The sequence below is a fragment of the Coenobita brevimanus genome, chromosome 74, assembly GCF_032717465.1.
Source record: "Coenobita brevimanus isolate Jiangsu-jjx chromosome 74, ASM3271746v2, whole genome shotgun sequence".
Taxonomy (NCBI): domain Eukaryota; kingdom Metazoa; phylum Arthropoda; class Malacostraca; order Decapoda; family Coenobitidae; genus Coenobita; species Coenobita brevimanus.
In genome coordinates this window covers 34,077,138-34,096,937 of record NC_137027.1, presented here as the reverse complement: position 1 = coordinate 34,096,937, position 19,800 = coordinate 34,077,138, and the positions used below count along the sequence as shown (strand labels likewise).

At 42.5% G+C, this 19,800-nt stretch overlaps 1 protein-coding gene across 1 annotated transcript in view; it reads right to left on the bottom strand.

Annotated features, from left to right (window-relative positions):
* LOC145407821 (uncharacterized) overlaps positions 1–19,800 on the bottom strand; it is a 262,418-nt gene that overhangs the window by 186,905 nt on the left and 55,713 nt on the right. The window contains exons 6-7 of the mRNA XM_080278678.1: positions 19,202–19,332; positions 12,259–12,415 (exon numbers count right to left, since the gene is read on the bottom strand). Of these exons, the coding sequence (XP_080134804.1) occupies positions 12,259–12,415; positions 19,202–19,332 (288 nt within the window). The remainder of the gene's footprint in view (positions 1–12,258; positions 12,416–19,201; positions 19,333–19,800) is intronic.

The following is a 19,800-nucleotide window of genomic DNA, read 5'->3' as shown; positions in this document are numbered from 1 at the left end:
CTTTCACCCTCCATCCTCTCCACATGGCCAAACCACCTCTGTGTGTTCCTCATAACACTTCCTATCACATCCACATCCACATCCACACCACAACGCTCCTTTATATCCTCATTCGTCAGCCTGTCTCTCCACGTGACTCCACAGGCTCCTCTTAAATAACTCATTTCCACTGCTCTCACTCTTGACTTGTGTCCTTCCAACAAAGTCCAAGCTTCACTTCTGTACGTTAGAGTTGGTATCACAATACTGTCATGTAGTAACTTTTTCACTTCCATGCTCTCTTCCCTGTTTCTTATCACTCCTTTCAAAGAACCAGCAACCTTTCTTCCCTGCTGTACCCTTTCAAGCACTTCACCCTCCAAACCTCCATCCTTACTCATCACACTACCCAAGTACTTAAATGTACTCACATTTTCCAATTCCTCACCATCCAACCTCGCTGTACATTCACTAACTTCACCTCTCTCAAAGACCATCACTTTACTCTTCCCTACATTCACCTTTAGATTCCGTTTCTTACACACTCTCTCAAACTCATCTACCAAGCCCTGCAGCTCCCCTTCGTCTTCACTCAACAACACAGTATCATCTGCAAACAACAGTACAGGGAGTTTCCAAACACTATCCTCTCTCACCAGGGTCACTCCAACATCCACTACCCTACCTTGTACCTCTTTTATTACCCCATCCATGTACAGATTGAACAACCATGGAGACATGACACATCCCTGTAATATACATATACATATATATATATATCAATCGATCAATCATTTCCTGTGGCACCCCACGGGATGCATAGGGTTTCAATGAACTCTCTCCACCAATATTTGTCTCTTGCTATCTCCTTCAGGTCCCACCAACACTTCTCTCCTGCTTCTTTTTTCATTGTCCTCAACCAGGTTTCCCTCAGCCTACCTCTACCTCTTCTTCCTCTAGCAGTCCACTCTGGCACATCCTGTATTAACCTACCTTCTTTTCTGTATATGTGCCCCAGCCACTTCCAGCGAGACAGTCTCACATATTCATTAACTGGTTCCACTCTCGTAATATCCCTTACTCTTGCATTTGTAACTCTGTCTTGCCACTTTACCCCAAGAATCCTTCTCAGTATTTTATTCTCAAATCCTAATACTTTCCGATCTGTTGCAATTGTACTGTACCATGACTCATGCCCGTAAATTAAAATTGGTCTAACCATGGACTTGTAAATTTTCACTTTAGTATGTACCGAAAGCATCTTATTATTCCAAACAGATTTCAACATTCCAACAGCTCACCAAGCCTGTCTAATCCTCTCCTCAATTCATTGTTTAATGATCCATTAGATGATACAATCGTTCCCAGATATTTAAAGTTTTCTACATTCTTCACCACATTATTCCAAATTACACAATCGATTTGGTTCTCTACGTTCACATTAATAAGTTCGGTCTTTCCACAATTTATTACCAATCCCACTTTTTCTCCTTCCTCCACCAGACAATCAAGCACCCTCTGCAACTAGTAAATATTTCCGCAAATCAATACAATATCATCAACATAGTCCAAATCCATCAGCTTCTTATTTTCTTTCCAGTTAATTCCTGCACCTGTTCTCCTTACAACCTTTTTCATAACATAATCCATAACCAAAACAAACAACAATGGCTTAAGAACTCCTCCTTGAATCACTCCTGACCTAACTTGAAATGGATCACTCAAAGAACCACCCACCATTACCTTACAAAACGTACCTTCATGCAGGCTTCTAATAATATTTACAAACTTTTCTGGTATACCATAGAATCTCATAATTTTCAACATAGCTCCACGTGAAACACTATCAAACGCCTTTTCAAAATCCACAAAACACATACTAAGTGGCATTTTCATCTCATTAGCTTGTTGCATTAGATGCCTTACAATAAAAATCTGATCGTTACAACCTCGACCCTTTCTAAATCCCGCTTGTTCTTCTCTTAAAATTTTATCAATTACTGGCTCTATTCTGTTCAAAAAGATTTTGGAAAAGACTTTTGCAACTACAGGTGTCAAAGTTATCCCCCTCCAATTGCCACACACACTTAAATCTCCCTTTTTTGGTATTTTTATAATCACTCCATTGTTCCACTCCTCTGGAATTCCACCATTATCCCAAGCCACATTAAAAAGTTTCAAAAGCGCATTCATCATCTCGTCATTTTCCACCTTAAGCATTTCAGGAATATTCCATCCTCTCCTGGAGCCTTAAAATTCTTTAACTCCTTTATAGATTTTGCTACCTCTTCCAAAGTTATATCCCCTGTTTCTATCAGCAAATCTCTCTCGGTTGGCAAAATGTCCTCTTCGCTGGGACTGGTCTATTTAGAACAGATTCAAAGTGCTCTTTCCACCTTCCTTTTATATCCAAATCTTTAGTCATCAAATTACCATTTCTATCTCGTACAGGTATTTCCTTCCTTCTCTTTTCAGTCCCAGTTAACTCCTTTATGGCCTGATACGCTGCTCTTGTGCTCTGACCGTCATTTTTACTTAATTTAATTTCTGTCTCTGTCGCCTTTTCATCATATAGTCTCCTCTTATCACGTCTAACAAATCTTTTTACTTCAGAATGTAAACTCCAGTACTTTGCTCTAAGTACTTCAACTACCTGGCCATCAACATGTTGTTCTTCACTTCTTAACTTAGCCTCTTTCCTTTTCTGAATTGCATTCCATGTTTCATCTGACATCCACATATATAAAATCCAAAGAACACATTGCAAGTGTATGCAGACACAAAGCAGTGGAGCAGCATGACAGCCCGCCAGCATCCCATAACAAAGCAATTAAGCTGTTGGCCATACGATACACAGTACATGTACAGTATAACCTAAACACATACACTGTAAAGCTATTTACATGTCTTAATATTTTTCTTGGTGGTAGGTGGTGGTGACCATCATCCACTCATTTGATGTAGTGCTGCCTACTTCTTTAGCCTTTATAATTCTTTTTCTATGCCTTCCCTCTTCTCTTCCTATTTCTTCCACCATTCCTGTCAATTCTTATTGCTTTTCTTTCCTTTACAGGTGGCTTTACATTGAGTGCCAAGCCAAATGGTTTCCTGTACGCCAAGAAACCATTTACAAAGCTGGGTGGTAACCATATAACCAAACAATATGTGCTCCCTACATGTCAACAAGTGGCCTGGCGGAGGATTAGTGCCCCTCCCCGTAAAACAAATAACTCAGTCAAATGGCCACCCATTATGGCATTATGGCGTCTGGCAATAGATAGATAGATTTTTCTTTTTTCCCTACTTACATAAATGCAGTAAGAAATATACCAGAAAACAGTAAAAAGTTTACTGTATAACAGTGTCATCAACACCAGACACAAGCAGCTGTGTCCAGTCACATGTTTGCTGCTGCTTTCGAGTGTTCTTGCCTATCCTTGCATCAGGTTTAAATAACATTACATACAGTATTACTATCTTAATTTGGGCTCTATATACTGTACTTACTTTAAAAGTAATATACAGTACACTATATACCATATACAGTACGACATACCGTACAGTATACAGTGCACAAGTCACGGTAATCACTTATATATAGTGCACAAGTCACGGTAATCACTTATATACAGTGCACAAGTCACGGTAATCACTTATATACAGTGCACAAGTCACGGTAATCACTTATATACAGTGCACAAGTCACGGTAATCACTTATATACAGTGCACAAGTCACGGTAATCACTTAATGTCTAGATCACTAACGTCCTATTTTTCAAAAGGTATCGTGGATGCTAAGCAGCATGTGGCTCTATATAAAAAGACATTGTTAACACACTACAGGACACTGGTAAAGTACAGCAGTTGTTCGACTGTTTTCGGTAGGAATCGCACCCCCTATGCACCAATACTTTTGTGACTTGTAGTACAGGAGGCTAGATACAGGGGAGGATCAGCCAGAATGGTTGCCAAGAGGGACTGTCTGTATAAGATATTTGGTAGGGAAAGGCTGATGGATATGGTGGTGTGGGTGTGCTAGTTAAGGAAAAGTGAGTGGAATACGTAATGAATGTAGTGAGAGTGAATGCAAGGATAAAAGTAGCGAAAATTTTGTTTGACAGGCTCACATTTTCATTTATATCAGTGTATGCTCCGAAGGCTGGCTAGGATGATGTACAAAAAGAAAGATTCTGGGATGACTAAATATATGTATGGTAAATGGTATGGGGGATGATGCGATTGTAGTCTTGGACGAGGACTTAAAGGGTCATGTAGGTGATGCAGCTCAAGGACATGAAGGGGTACATAAGGGATGCGCATATGGTATAAGAAATGAGGAAGGGGAAATGATACTCAAGTTTGGAGATGCAATGAGCATAATTGTGTGCAACAAGAATTTTAGGAAATGACAGAGTAGGTTGATTACATATGAGTCTGGGGGAAATAGCAGCGAGTGACTAATTCCTGGCCAGGATGGCTGACTGGAGGTTGGTGAGGGATGTTGAAGTTGTAGGGAGTGAAGAGTGTGTGCAGCAACACAAATTACTGATATGTGACATGGTAAAAAAAAAAAAACGCCTTCTACTGTATAGTGAGATAAGTAAAGTGGTGGCTGAACAGGGAGTTGTTGACAGAAGTGTTAAAGAACAGTACAGAGCTCTCAAGAAATATCTCCTGAGAGTTACTGATTCAATGTGTGGATGAATAAGGGGCCCCCAAAAACATAAAGTAACTTGGTGGTGGGAAGGGGGGTATAGAAGCTGCAGTTACAGAGAAAAGAAGGCTTTCCTGGGAATGGAAATGGGATGGTAACCAACAGGAATACCTGGCTGCCAAGCACAGGACTAGAAAAGGTACACAAGGAAAACTCTGAGTCCCAGGGACTTTTATTGGATAACCTAAATTGTGCTGAAAGGAAGAATATGATATTTAAGATAGCAAATCAGAGGAAGAGGGAAAACAGGAATATCATTGGCTAGCAGTGTGTGAAGAATGATGAAGGAACGATAGTGCTGAAAGTAAGGATATCAAAGATGCCTGGAGAGAGCACTGTAATCAGTTGCTGAATGAGGTATTTGACCAGAAAAGGGATGGTTTGGAGTCAGAAGATCTAGTGTTTGGCCCTTGGACTTTAATTGATGCCGTTACTGTGGGCAGGGCAATAAGCAGGATGCAGATGTGGAAGGCAGCAGGTATGTCTGGGTTTGCTGCTGAAAAGCTGAAGGCCTCAGGAGATACTGGAGTAGGGTTAGTTAATGATTTGATAAATACAATTATATAAGACTGTGCTATCCCAGACGACTGGCTGATGATTGTGACTGTCAATGTGTACAAAGGGAAAGGTGATGTCCTGCAAAGAGGAAATTCTAGAGGCATAAAACTTTTGGACAAGACAATGAAGGTAATGGAGAGAGTCCTACAAGGTATTAGATAGAGAGTGAATACTGATGAGATGCAGTTTCGGTTTCTGCCAGGCAAAGGGACCACCGATTGCAAATTACTTGTCCGACAGCTTCATGAAAAGAATATAGGAAAGAAAAAGAATCTGTACATTGTTTTGCTGATTTGGAGAAAGCCTTTGACAGAGTCCGTTGGGAGGTGGTAAAGTGGGCAATTAGAAAGCTTGGGATCGAAAAGTGGCTGGTTAGGTTAGTTATGGCCATGTATGTGGGTGCTCACACGCAGGTGACAGTGAATGAGGATTTGAGTAATGAGTTTTCTGTGAATGTTTGTGTGCATCAGGGATCAGTCTTGTGCCCCTTGATGTTTATCATGGTGCTTGAGGCCCTCTCACGTGACTTCGGAAATGGACTTCTGTGGGAGATGTTGTATGCCGATGATTTGGCGCTGATTGCAGAGAATGAAAGAGTGACAGATGAAAGATATAGGAAGTGCGGAGATGGCATGGGGCTGAAGAGTTTGAGAGTAAACGCTGATAAAACAAAGGTGAAGGTGCCTAAGGTTGGTGGCAATACTGGCAAGGAGGAGGAAAAGTGGCCATGTGCAGTTTGCCACAAAGGGGTGGGAAGTAATTCCATCTTGTGCAGTGTTTGCAAAAAGTGGGTGCATAAAAGATGTTGTGGTATGAGGAGAAGACTGTGAGATAATGATGATTTCATGTGTGCAATGTGTCAGGGAGAGCATGTTGAGATTGTCTGGTGTGAAAGGATTGATCATGCTGGTGAGTCTCTCAAGTTTGTGGAAGAGTTTTGTTACTTGGGAGACATGTCATGTGCTTCAGGTCAGGCTGGAGCTAGCTCTGTAGCTAGAGTGAGGAGTCAGAAGAAGTTCAGGGAGCTGTTGCCTCTCCTGACACTAAGAAGGCTTTCCCTTCGTGTTAAGGGGTCTTCGTATGTGACATGTATTGGGAATGTTAATGCTGTACGGTAGTCAGGCCCGGGCAGTAAATAAAGAGGATATTTGCAGGCTCAAATGTACAAAAATGACAATGGTTAGGCGGCTGTGCAGTGCGTCCTTGAATGAGAGCCCAGGGGAGCTATGTTTATGATGGAAGAGTTAAGAGGAAGGATGGGACTGGAAAAGTTAAGAGGAAGGATGGGACTGGAGTGTGTTGGTGTTGTGATGACGAGAGGTAGATTGGGATGGTCTGGGGATGTGGAATGGATGGGGGATGACAATTGGGTACAGAAAGTGAAAAGTGTTGATGCCAGGGGTAGGGCTGCGAGAGGCAGACCGAAACCTGGGATGAGGTCATAGAATGTGACCTCAGGCATAGAGGCTGAACAGGGAGGCTGCCAGAGATTGAGCAGTGTGGAAAGCAAAGATTGGGTGACCAAGACCATGGCATGCATGCATGTTGGAGCCTTCATAAACCAAATGAAACAAAATAAAAATGAATGGAGACATAATGTTTATGGGTAAACTCAACAAAAAGAACAAGAAATGTTATGAAAAGTGTCAGTCAGTATTAACCCGTGGACTGCGAGCCACAGCTCAGGCTGAGTAGCGCCGCATTGAGAGCCACAGCTCAGGCTGTGCTGGCTGTGAATCACCGCTAACTACTCCACCCCTACGCAAACTTACGCATGGCACTATGCAAAGATGGAGAGAAGGAGAATTTTTTCTTTTCACCAAATGATGCCTCGGATGTTTATCTTCAAGTTTATGATAAAGAAAAAAAAAAATTTTTTAAATTCATTTTTTAACTACTCCCTTACATAAACTTACACATAGTTCTATGCTGATGAATAAAAGGAATAGAGTTGGTGAGGACAGAGCCCTGAGGAACACCACTGTTGATAGATCTAGAAGAACAGTGGCCGTCTACAACGGCAGCTACAGAACGACCAGAAAGGAAGCTATAGATGAAGGCACAGATAGAAGGATAGAAACTGTAAGATGGCAGTTTCGAAAGACTCGATCGAAGGCCTTTGAGACTGTCAAGCGCAATGGCAAAGCTTTCGCCAAAGTCCCGAAAGGAGGATGACCAGAAGTCTGAAAGTAGGCGAGATCACCAGTGGAGCGTACCTGACAGAACCCATCCTGATAATCAAAAAGAAGGTTGTGATAAGAAAGATACTTTAAAATTTCTCTGCTAAGAACAGACTCAAAAACTTTTGAGAGACAGGATGTTAATGCAATTGGACGATAGTTGGAGGGTTGGGAGTGGTCACCCTTCTTTGGGACAAGCTGAACAAAAGCAAACTTCCAGCAAGAAGGAAAGGTACAAGTTGACAGACAAAGGTGAAAGAGTTTACCTACGCAGGGTGTAAGTATAGAAGCACAGTTCTTGAGGACAACAGGAGGGACTCCATCAGGCCCATAACCTTGTTAGTATTGAGGCCAGTGATGGCAGAAAATACATCAACTGAAGACATTTTAATGTCAGCCATGAGGAGGTCAGAGGGAGGGAAAAGATGGAGGAACAGCACCAGAATCATCTAAAGTGGAACTGGAGGAGAAAACCTAAAAGAAGAGCTCTGCTTTATCAGTAGAAGAAGTAGCTACATAGCCATCACGGTGGAAAAAAGGAAGGAAGGATGATGAGCTAAAGTTGTTAGAAAGTGTTCTGGCAAGGTGCCAGAAGGAGCGGGAAAAATTTGAGTTGGAGAGTTGAGAGCACTTAGAATGGATGAAATTATTTTTTTAGCAAAGAACAGACTTAGCACAACTCCGGGCAGAAACATAAAAAAGTTGTGATTCAGAGGTGGGTTGGCTTCAGTACCTTTTATAGGTCCTCTCCTTGTTGTGGACATGACAAGCGTGATTAAACCAAACTTTTTTGTATTTGTCAAAGGATATAAGAAAGTAATGTATGCTTCCATGCCCTGGAGAATAACCTCCATAATGCACAAGGCACACTCAGGTGGCTCCCAGCCATGGAAGCAATAACCATTCCAGCGAAAATCAAAAAGTACTGCCTGACAGTCTGTACTGCCTGACAGTCTCCCAATCAGCAGCTCCAAACTGCCACAACTGACGCTTCTTTGGAGGGTCCACAGGCTGTACTGGAGCAATAAAACAGGTTAGGGCAATAAGGTCGTGATCGGAGGAGCCTAACAGAGAGGAAAGATTAAAAGCGTAAGCAGACAGATTAGCTGTAAGAAAAAGGTCAAGTACAGTTTGTTGGAACTCTCTCCAAGACAGTCAGGGATACAGGTGGGGTGCTGTACAAGCTGCATTACGTCATTAAGGATAAAAAAGATGTAGGCTTGTTCACCAGGTGAATCAGTGAATGGAGAGGAGAGCCAAAGGTGGTGGAGAACTAGAATGTAGATTTCAGAGAAAGGAGAAACGTATAAAATGTGTTCCATCGTAGAAGTAAGTCAGTCGAAGAATTTTTCTATCTATCTATCTATCTATCTATCTATAGCCCGACGCCCTAATCCCGCAAAGGGTGGCCGCAGACAAAACGCCTCCAAGTCACTCTGTCACCCACCATTTGACTCCCCTCCCCCCAACTCACCCCCCCCTCCCTCATATACCTCTCAACTCCATCCCTCCACCTCATCCTCGGTCTACCCCTCCCTCTCCCTCCCTCCACCTCACCTACATACACCCTCTTAGTCAGTCTTTCATTCTCCATCCTCTCCACATGTCCAAACCACCTCAGTGTATTTCTCCTAATCTTTTCAACCACATCCACATCTACCCCACAGCGTTCCTTCACTTCTTCATTCGTCAACCTGTCCCTCCATGTCACTCCACATGCTCCTCTCAAGTAACTCATTTCCACTGCTCTCACTCTTGACTTGTTCCCCTCTTGCAAGGTCCACGCCTCGCTTCCATACGTCAGGTAGGGATCACAATACCATCATGCAGTGACTTCTTAACTTCCATACTCACCTCCCTATTTCTCATCACTGCTTTCAGTGTGCCAACAACCTTCCTTCTCTGCTGTACCCTTTCACGCACTTCATCCCCAAAGTTCCATCCTTACTCATCACACTACCCAAGTACTTGAATGCACTCACATTCTCCATATCCTCACCATCCAACCTCACTTCACACTCTGTGACTTCATTCCTCTCAAACACCATAACTTTACTTTTGTTTACATTAACTTTCAGCTTCCTCCCTCCTACACACTGTCCCAAATTCATTCACCAAACCTTGCAACTCCCATTCATCTTCACTCAACAATACTGTATCATCAGCAAACAGCAACACCGAAGCTTCCAAATCTCACCCTCATTCATTAGGGCCACCCCCACATCCACTGCCCTACCTTGTACCTCCTTTACGACCCCATCCATATATATATTAAACAGCCATGGAGACATTACACACCCCTGTTTCAGTCCCACATTGAGATCAAAGAACTCACTCAGCTCACCATCCACTCGCACCGTAGCCCTAGCTCCCTCGCATACATACTCTTCACAGCACTCAACAAGTTCCCCTCCACTCCATATATTCTTAATACCTTCCACATACCTTTCCTATCTATTCTGTCATAAGCTTTCTCCAAGTCCATGAAGGCAGCGTACACTTTCCTTCCCTTCTCTAGATACTTCTCCACTAAACATCTTAGAACAAATATCTGATCTACACACCCTTTTCCCTTCCTAAATCCCCTTGTTCTTCTCCAACTAGCTCCTCTTTCATATGCCTAACCCTAACAATGAGTATTCTACCATATATTTTACCAGTCACACTAAGAAGGCAAATACCCCTATGGTTACCACATACTTTCTCTCTCCCCTTTTCCTTTGTACAAAGGAACAATTATACCTGATTTCCAGTCCTCTGGAACCCTTCCCTCTTCCCAAGCCAATCTACACAACTTCCATATCCACTCCACAACAATCTCACCCCCATACCTAAGCATTTCACCACACACTCCATCAATTCCTGGGGCCTTTCCCAGCTTAATCTTCTTCATCGCTTCCACTACTTCCGACCTACTGATCTCTTCCTCCCTCCTCTCATCTCTTCTTCTCCCAGCCATTCCCCAACCACTTATACTCACACTGCTCTCACTCTCTACATTCAACAAATCCTCAAAGTGCTCCTTCCATCTCCCTCAATTTCTCTCTTCTCTCCACCAACAATCTATTATTCCTATCTTTCACTCCCCTACTATTTCCCCTTTCACACTGCCTTACTTTCTTTACCTCCTTCCAAAACATTTTCTTACTCTCCCTCCATTTCACACTCAGATTCCTCCCAAACTCTTCATCCACTTTCTTTTTACTCTCCTTCACCAGTCTCTTAACCTCCCTTCTCCTGCTCACATATACCTCTCTCTTCTCTCTCTCATCTTCTCCCCTACCTCTACTCGCCAACCATTCACCATATGCCTTCTTCTTTTGTTCCACAGCTCGTTTCACCTCATCATTCCACCATGCTGTCCCTTGCACACCCTTGCATCTCCTCCTCACTCCACAAACCGCCTCACACGCTGCGCTTATCTCTTCCGTGAATATCTTACATACGTCTTCCACCCCTTCCATCTGCTCTAGCTCATACCTTCTCAATCTTTCTTCCACTATGCTCTTATACTCTGTCCTCTTCTCACTATCTTGCAATTTCTCCACTCTTCTCACAGGAGCTGCTTCCTCCTGTCTTCCCCTTCGCCTCCTCAACCACTTTCTTTGCAGCTCTACCTTGGCCATCACTAAGTGATGGTCCGAGACTCCATTCCCCCACCCTCTCCACACCCTTGCATCCAACACTTGTCTTCTCATTCGCTCATCCACACACACGTAGTCTATCATTGCCTTTCGTTCAACAAGTTCACCATCCATCCTCCTCATTACTCTCCATGTATACCGGTGGATCATCTTATGACGAAAGTAGGTGTTGGCTATTGCACAGATTTATTTAGTCAGAGAATGACAAGAAAGCCAAAGCCAGAGAGCAGAGAACCAAGAAGAACCAAGTTCAGGAACACGAGAGCAAGATTAGCCATTGCATACATATACATCTAAACCTGTTTTACCAACACTTCTACACCTATACTCTTTATATGATTATATCATCTGAGCAAATGATCTTATTAACAGAATTCCTTATTCCACAGCTTTTGCACACCAAACATTCCACAGCTTTTGCACACCACACATTCCACAACAGTCCAAATTATTCACTGCTCTTACTCTTGACTTTGCTCTCAAACCATACCACAGTCTTGCAACCACATACTTAACAAGGGCACTAACACAAACTCATGCAGTCCTCTTATGGTTTCCATACTCACACTGTTTCCTATTACAGCCTTCATAGCACCATCCATCTTGGATTCCTCAACCACAGTACCCTCCACTTCCCTTTTCATTTACCTTTTTTCAAACACGATAAGGAGGTAGGCTATTAAAACTCAACCCACAATTCATGTCTCTACTGTATATACCAGCAAATCACAGTCACCTCTCTCAACAACATTCACCAAATGCTTATCCACATTAACTTTCCAGCCACACCAATAATGACATCCACAAGACTGCAGTCTGCAAAGTTATTGTTCACTATCAGCAAGCACCACAGAATCATCTGCATACATCTGATTTTTGAGATACTGTACTCCACCATTCAGTACTATCCCACCCCTTTCACCACAATCGTAAATTCAACCTCTCTCATAACTCTGTCCATATAATGCATAATTACTAGCTAGCCATGGGTCATAACACAGCTTTGTTTCAGTCCAACACTGACAGTGAGCCTCTCACTTGAAAGCCTACTCCTATACAAGTTTACTACTTGATGTAAGTACTATTGTAGTGTATTGCTCAAACCAAGAAAGGGGTAATTGGACACTTCTTCTTTTATCCCCAAGTTCTAGAATAATCTGTCAACTCCTGAACAGCACTAACCGAAGGCACTGGTGTGCTTGTTAGAAGGCAGGGTAATTCCATCTAGAAGATTCTGGATGTCTATCTTGCTGCACAAGAATTTAGCATTACTGCCATAAGCCACTGCAACATCATTCTTCTTTTGACGTCGTGCTGCCGAAATTGCGCGGTGGTAAGCCTGAATAAGAAAGGGAGAAAAGGCTATGTTTAATGTACAGGACTACAAACTATGTATTCGAGTGTGTGTGTGTGTGTGTGTGTGTATATATATATATATATATATATATATATATATATATATATACACTCCTCCATCCTTCTTTCCTTCCATCTTCTGTCTTTCTTTCCTTCATTCTTTCCTCTTCCTTCTGCCTATGGGTGACTTTACACTCCCTCTTCTGTCTTTCATTCACTCATGCTTTCCTTTTCCTTTTGCCTGTGGGTGACTCTACACTGAGTGACAAGCCAAATGGTTTCCTGTACACCAGGAAACCATTTACTACGCTGGGTGGTAACCATATAACCAAATTTTGGCGCCTCATGGTTTAGTGGGTAATTATTGCTCTCCAATCGGATTGAACCGGAGAAGGTTTATATCCAAGGGGTGATTGGGGTTTACTGCTCATGTAATGCCACTCAGGGATGAGTGAGGCTGGTCACTCTCATCTTAAATGTCAGGACCAACTGCCTAGCCCAGGGCTCCTATGCTCCTCATGGGGCAACATAGGATTGGACGATGGATGGATGGATGAATTATATACACAGTAAGACCTCATTATAACGGACTAATTTGGGTCAAAGCCATTCCGAAAAAGTGAAATTCCAATAAAAGCAACATCCGGACTTCCCCCTGCTAACCCGGACTTCTTCCAATATATGAGACATTAGTCCGGATCGCACCAACGATTTTTAAACTGTTTTCACTACCACTGCTGTACTGTAATGTATTATACCTTTACTACAATAATCATATATATATATATATATATATATATAACAATACTGTACATTGAGAAACATGTCTTTTATTTCCCTTACTGTGGTGAATACAGCTGAAGTGGTCAGGCAGTCCAGACTGCTTCTGGCTTTATCAGACTTTTTCCGATACACTGTATAGGAATTTAGTCAGGTAGCTCCTCATGTCCAATAAAAGCGAATTACAGTCTACTGAAGTCTGTTATATCGAGGTTTTACTGTATAGACCCTCACTATAATGGACTAATTGGGGGAGAGCCAAGTTTATTAAAGCCCATAGTTCATCAAAGCTAAGGATCACCCCATTCAGGTGGGATTTCAAGCACATGTTTGAAAATAAATGAGTACATTATTGTATATACTAGTATTAACCCCCACTGTGCTCATCGCCTCATATGCGACGGAACGTAATCAGGCCATCCCTGGCCGCACTGATTGTCTTATATGAGGCAATGGGTTTTGGCGCCATAATTTCAAGCACGAGGAAGCATCAGTGGTTTCCATGGGAATGTTCCCTCGACATCATCAGAGCTGTTGCCAAACCCTGCCACACCGCAATTGCCAAATACCACATATCTTGTAATTCAGATATGCAGGCCACCCCTGGCCACACTGATTGCCTCATATGAGGTGATGGGTCTCCGCACCATAATTTCAAGCTCGAGAAAGCGTCAGTGGTTTCCATGGGAACGTTGAGACTCCCTCTACATCATCAGCGCAGTTGCCAAATCCTGCCAGACCACAGTTGCCAAATACCACATATTTAGTCATTCAGTTCTCATTTGTAGCCCAGGAATGGTGGATTCAAGCCCATCTACCTCCCATGGTGCTCGCGACTTATCGCTGCCCTCACACCCACCCAAAAGGCATAAATTACAAAAATACAAGGGTGATGAAGTGTCTGAACTCAGAAACACTTGATCTGATGACAAAAATTCACCTTTATATTAAAATAAATTTTTAAAAAATGACTCGGGGAAGGCAATCAGGTTGATAAGAATTGGCATGGCGTGTGTTAAAAATGAAAACTATATCCATTTTACACTAACCTGACCCATAATTTTTTCCTTCTGCAACTTATTTCACATCCTTGTCACAGCACTTCTTCATGACTAGTGCAGTACAAATATTACCATAGTGTGTGTTATTACAACTCAGCAATCGCAATGGGATGAGGGCAATTTCAAGCTAAGTTGGAACAAAATGGGTAAGAAACATGTGTATTGCAACCCACTGTGCCCCATTTAACCCTTTCACGCCCGGGACGTACGTGTTTGCATTCGCTAGGCAATAAGTAACGCCGTCCATAACATAGCCGTTTACATCCCATAACATCCGTATGTACTGGGATGTGGTTTATTGGCCTATATGCATTTTCTGAGACTGGTATACCTCACTGGGAAAAAAAAATAAGCTCCACACACCAACCAACGACAGCTCATACGAATGTTGTCATCTGAAACGTCGCTGCCCACTTTTTTTCTTTTTTTTTTATGCGGAGAAGAAGGAACCAAAGGCTAAGCCCGCATGAACATTCCAAGAAAACAAAAACAATACAAAAGGGAGCTAAATTCAAGATCCATTCATTTCGAGATGCCTGGACACACCGTGTTTGACTGACTGGAGATCATAGGATGTAGGAAATACAGAGGGAGACAGTTTTATTGGCTCCTACTTTGTACTCGGCTCTCAGTTTGTGTTTGGCACTCATGGAGGTAGGATTACGTCGATAGTCATATCCGTGCACTGCCATATTGGGAATTTATTGTGATTTTTCTATGATTATTTTCAGGAATATGCAGCCATGTCAGACAGCAGTGACGAATATTCTGATGCATCGTACGTGCCAGGGGAGTCCAGTGTGGATGATAGTACAGACAGTGAGTTACCACTAAGTGATATTGAGGGGAAGATGACCCGACTGAGGAAAGTGGGTGGAGGTTTCTGGTGGGCATTTTTGCCGACCAACAGCCATACGCCATTCCTGCCTTCAGTGACGGTGCTGCCCAGGATATCGAGCCCCCTACTTTTGCTACCCCTGGGGCTGCTTTTAGTCATTTTCTTGATGAAGTGATGTCAAAATTGTGTTCATGGGTGAAAGACAGGGCTGATGTGTATTGGGCTGTGAATCCTAGTAAGAGTTAAGTACACGGCCTAAAATGGAGACCAGTTACAACTGATGAAACGCATGTTTTCAAAAGACCACTGATGGTGATGGGGGTGTTACAGTACCCAGATAAGCATATGTACTGGTCTCTCAGTGTGTGTTATGGAGGTCTAATATTATTTTGTAGTGATGTGATGAGCAGGAACAGATTTCTTACAAAGCTCCTGAGGTTTTACTCTGCCACGACTATGAAGAAAATGACCAACGCACCAGGACTGAATCCTTTTTGGAGCTACTGAGGGAGAGATGTTAGCCAACAATGCGACCAGGCAAGCATGTTGCAACTGATGAGGCATTAATTTTGTGGAAAGGATGGCTTGCATTTAAGCAGGTCATAAAAACAAAAAGAGCACGTTTTGATATCAGAGTGTTTGTAATGTGTCCCTCTGGTGATAGGTGTGATGGCTACTCCTGGAATTTTGAAATCTACCATGGCAAGGGAGAATTCAAAGTAGAAGACCCCACAGCAAAAAGCTCACCATATCAGAAGACACTGTTGTGCACCTCATGAAGGATTTATTAGACCACAGTCAATATACTGTGACAAATAACTGGTACAACAGTCTCCGACTTAGTGATTACTTGTTAACACGTAACAACATGATGACTGGGGTAGTAAGAAGTGGCAGAGGGCCTCCCAAGAGCATTATGACAGAGAAGTTAGATAGGCACCAATCAGTGTTTGCAAGACAAGGATGTACACTCACTGTGAAGTACCTACACAAAAAAAGAAGTTACAGTACTTACCACACAATATATATACAGCTGGCAAAGTTAAGAAATGTATGACATACTTTGAAGAACAAATTGTGTTCTACAATAAACCCCTGCATAGTAAGAAATACAACAGCAGAATGAAAAGCATAGATATGGCTGACCAATTGCTGGAGCCATATGCCTTTCAAAAGAAGAGCCATGCCTGATTCAAGAAACTCGGCATTCACTTCATTTATAGAATTCTCCTAAATTCATTCATTGTGTACAGCAATGGCTCTCGGTACAAAGGGTAATTTCTTCAGTACATAAAGGATGTCAGTCAGCAGTAGTTTCGTGAGCACAGTCGTGGTCCTGAGGCTCTCATCAGACAGACGGAGGCCATGATGAAGAAAAGGCCTATGAAAGCAGTAAAAGTAAATGAACTGTGTCATGCCTGGGTCCACCATGAGAAGTTGGGGAAGCAAATGAGATGCCGAGTGTGCACCAAGAAGGAAATGAAGAGAAAGGACACAGTCTACTACTGCCCTGGGTGCCCTGGGGATCCAGGTCTGTGCTCCATGGACCACTTCAGGGTGTGGCACACTGAAATGGCAGAGGAATCACAGCCAGGGCCAAGTGGTGTGTCACAAAAGCCAAGAAAAAAACTAGAACACCCAAACACTTTCTTCATTAACCCCTTAACAGCGGGGCATCACTTTCATGATGCTAGGGAGCAAGGGATCATACCGCGGGGCGTCGCTTTTGTGATTCTGTGTTATTTTGAATTCACCCGGGCTTCCAAGTGGGGGCTTGTATCATCTATCAGTACTGCCAATGTCCAACACTAGTCAGCACTCCTAATCTCATCTGTACTTCCATCCATTGTTGACAATTTAGCCATTTCTCCCCGTTCTTGACTCCCCTCCCTACCCCCCCTCCATTACACTATCCTCTCGCCTGCCCGGCCGTGCTACACTAAGTAAATCTTCCCTGGAATTTTTCACTGATTTCATCCATTGAAATAAGCCCTATGCCCTATTCTTATACCAAATAATACATACAAGAAAGAAATAAGGTAAGTGAGAGTGCCATACACCTGGAATTGGCTAATTATCACCTGACAACACCTCACGTGCACTCGTTCGCTAATTTTCGCTGTTTTTTTCCCCTTGAAATATGCCATATAATCTATTTTCGTAATAAATATACATATAAGGAGGGAAGGGAGAAGCCTAAGTGATATTTACATTCACCTGGAACTACCTAATTTATAATGTATTGTCTAGATTTCCTGCCAATCATTTCAGTGAAATACATAGCTGTTTCAAGAGCTACGTTGGTAGTACTGAATAACCCCTAAGCAGGCCTCAACCCGGGCCGGCCCTCCTTTATCAGTTCTCTCTCATCTTCCGAAGAGGAGGTACGGCTCATCCTCTTGCTGACTTCAGGGCCTTTTTTCACCCCCATGCAAAGGGCCCTGTGACCTTTACCCCCTACTAAACCACGTGTGGAAAGAGGTAATGGGCTGACAATTGATAAAAGAGTGACTACGATCTTTCTATTGAGTAAAACAGTGCAAGTGGAATTGTAAACAATGTGTAAATAATGTGTAAACAGCAAGTGAAAGTAATGAATGTAAATATACATGAACAATGGAAAATAGTTTTATAAGTTACTTCAAGTGACAGTGCATAACACAGTGTAAATAACATAGAAATGTAAATAACGTAAATAAAATAGAGAACGTAAATAGAAATGTAAATGAGTAGTATTATAAGAATACGAGTATATACCCTAGGAGTAATGAAAGTGAAAGTTTCACTATAGCATGTCTGAATACTATGAGTTATGAGAGTGAAGATGAAAGTGACATTCACTCTCAATGCCAGTATACAGGACGAGAAAGTGAATGCTACGTATTTTACTGAAAGAAATTGAATCCCTACAGTGACAATAAACTAATACTACTGAAGGAAACTTATGGATAAAGACAGTAGATATATATAAGTGTTATATAGTAATAGAAATATAAAGTGTGAGGGGTTTATGAATAATAAATGACAGAGTACCAAGAGCGAACTAGTGCAAGTGAGGCAGTCAGACGCACTCATAATTTTCATTGCTTTCACAGTGGGTTTTTTTTTGGAGTATGGATCCCAAACTACTTGAAAATCATAGAGTAGTGTTTATAGTGTTAATATCTGGCTGTGGTAATCATATTACGGGTTGTCAGGAAGTGTAAAGTGGAGACTTCATTACCCAACTTCAGAGGTCTCCACAAGTCCTACGGTAACTGACGAAGGCTCAACAAACATTCCAGGAGAAAGCTGAAGGTATGTGCCATAAGCATATATAATTTTAATATTCTAGGACTAATAACTGATTTTTGGCAAATATTTTTTGAGAGTCTGTCGGAGCCCAAATAACCCCGCGGCACACGCAAAACATCGGTAAACATGCTCGCGGTGTAGGGGTTAAGCCCCTCCACCATACCCCCTGACTTACAGTATGTAAGATGTGTGTATGTAATGAATATATATGTTATATATATTGCATTTATAAGGAAAGGGAACTAATGACACTTTACCGAAGACAAAATAAGCATTTTCAGTTAAGTATTCTTTATGCACGTTTTGGTCGGGAAGGTGAGATGGGCAGGCTTCATGAGGCCCTGCGGGATAGGCGTGAAAGGGTTAAGCCGGGGTATCGCATCTAGGGGTATCGTATATTGGGGTATTACTGTACATGATTCCCCCCCCCCACCCTCCTATCAGGTGGAGCCAGTATTCCAGGGGCTTGAATGGCGAATGAACTGAAGTATGGCTCATCAAACTGGGTAAACTTTGGTTAGTATCTCATTCTATCAAGTTTTTTCTGGCTCTCTGGATCCTACCTCATCCCACCTCTGAGTGAGAAAAGAGGTGCGGATGATGATGATGATGATGATGATGACGATGACGATGACTAAGACGATGATGATGACGACCGTTGATAACGGAGCAGTTCAGAGTGATACACTAGAGAACACAAAAGTTCTGGCAGGGAAAAAAAATATATATATTGTGCACAATACATGAAATCTCTAGTAACCAGTATTTTCCAGTCTTAACAAAATCATCACAGTACCTTCTCATTAAAAGGGTCCATCTTGATAGCAACAAGTGCGTATTTCTCGGCAGCAGCATACTCTTCCCTGTTGAAGTGAGCCAGGCTACAGTTGGCCCATATTCGCGTGTCATATGGATCTTTTTTTAAAGCTGTAGAAGAAGGCCAGAATTCCATAATGTTAGTGACACACAATCAAAAGCACCTCAACCACCTAAATGAACATTAAAATATGTAATGCATTAACTTAACAGTCATCCTTACATACTGTACTATCAACCTTAGGTGAAACTACTAGAAATAAATAAATAAATAGAAATGAAGTAGTAGTATGGCTACTATTTTGGCAAACACTAGTAGTCATTAACCCCTAAAAGACGGGCGTCCAATTATGCTGTCCAAGGGTACCAGGGGCAATAAGTCAGGTGTCCGCATATGCGGTCATCCCCCCCCAACCCCACCCTTCCCACCCCATCACTCTACCATCACACCCACACACCATCCCCACCCTCCCAATCCCCCTCCTGCCACCCTGAACCCCCCACCCCAAACCCCAACAGCCCCCAAACCCTCCCCACTGACCCCTACCAGCCCTAACTCCCACCCTCCCCACACCCAAC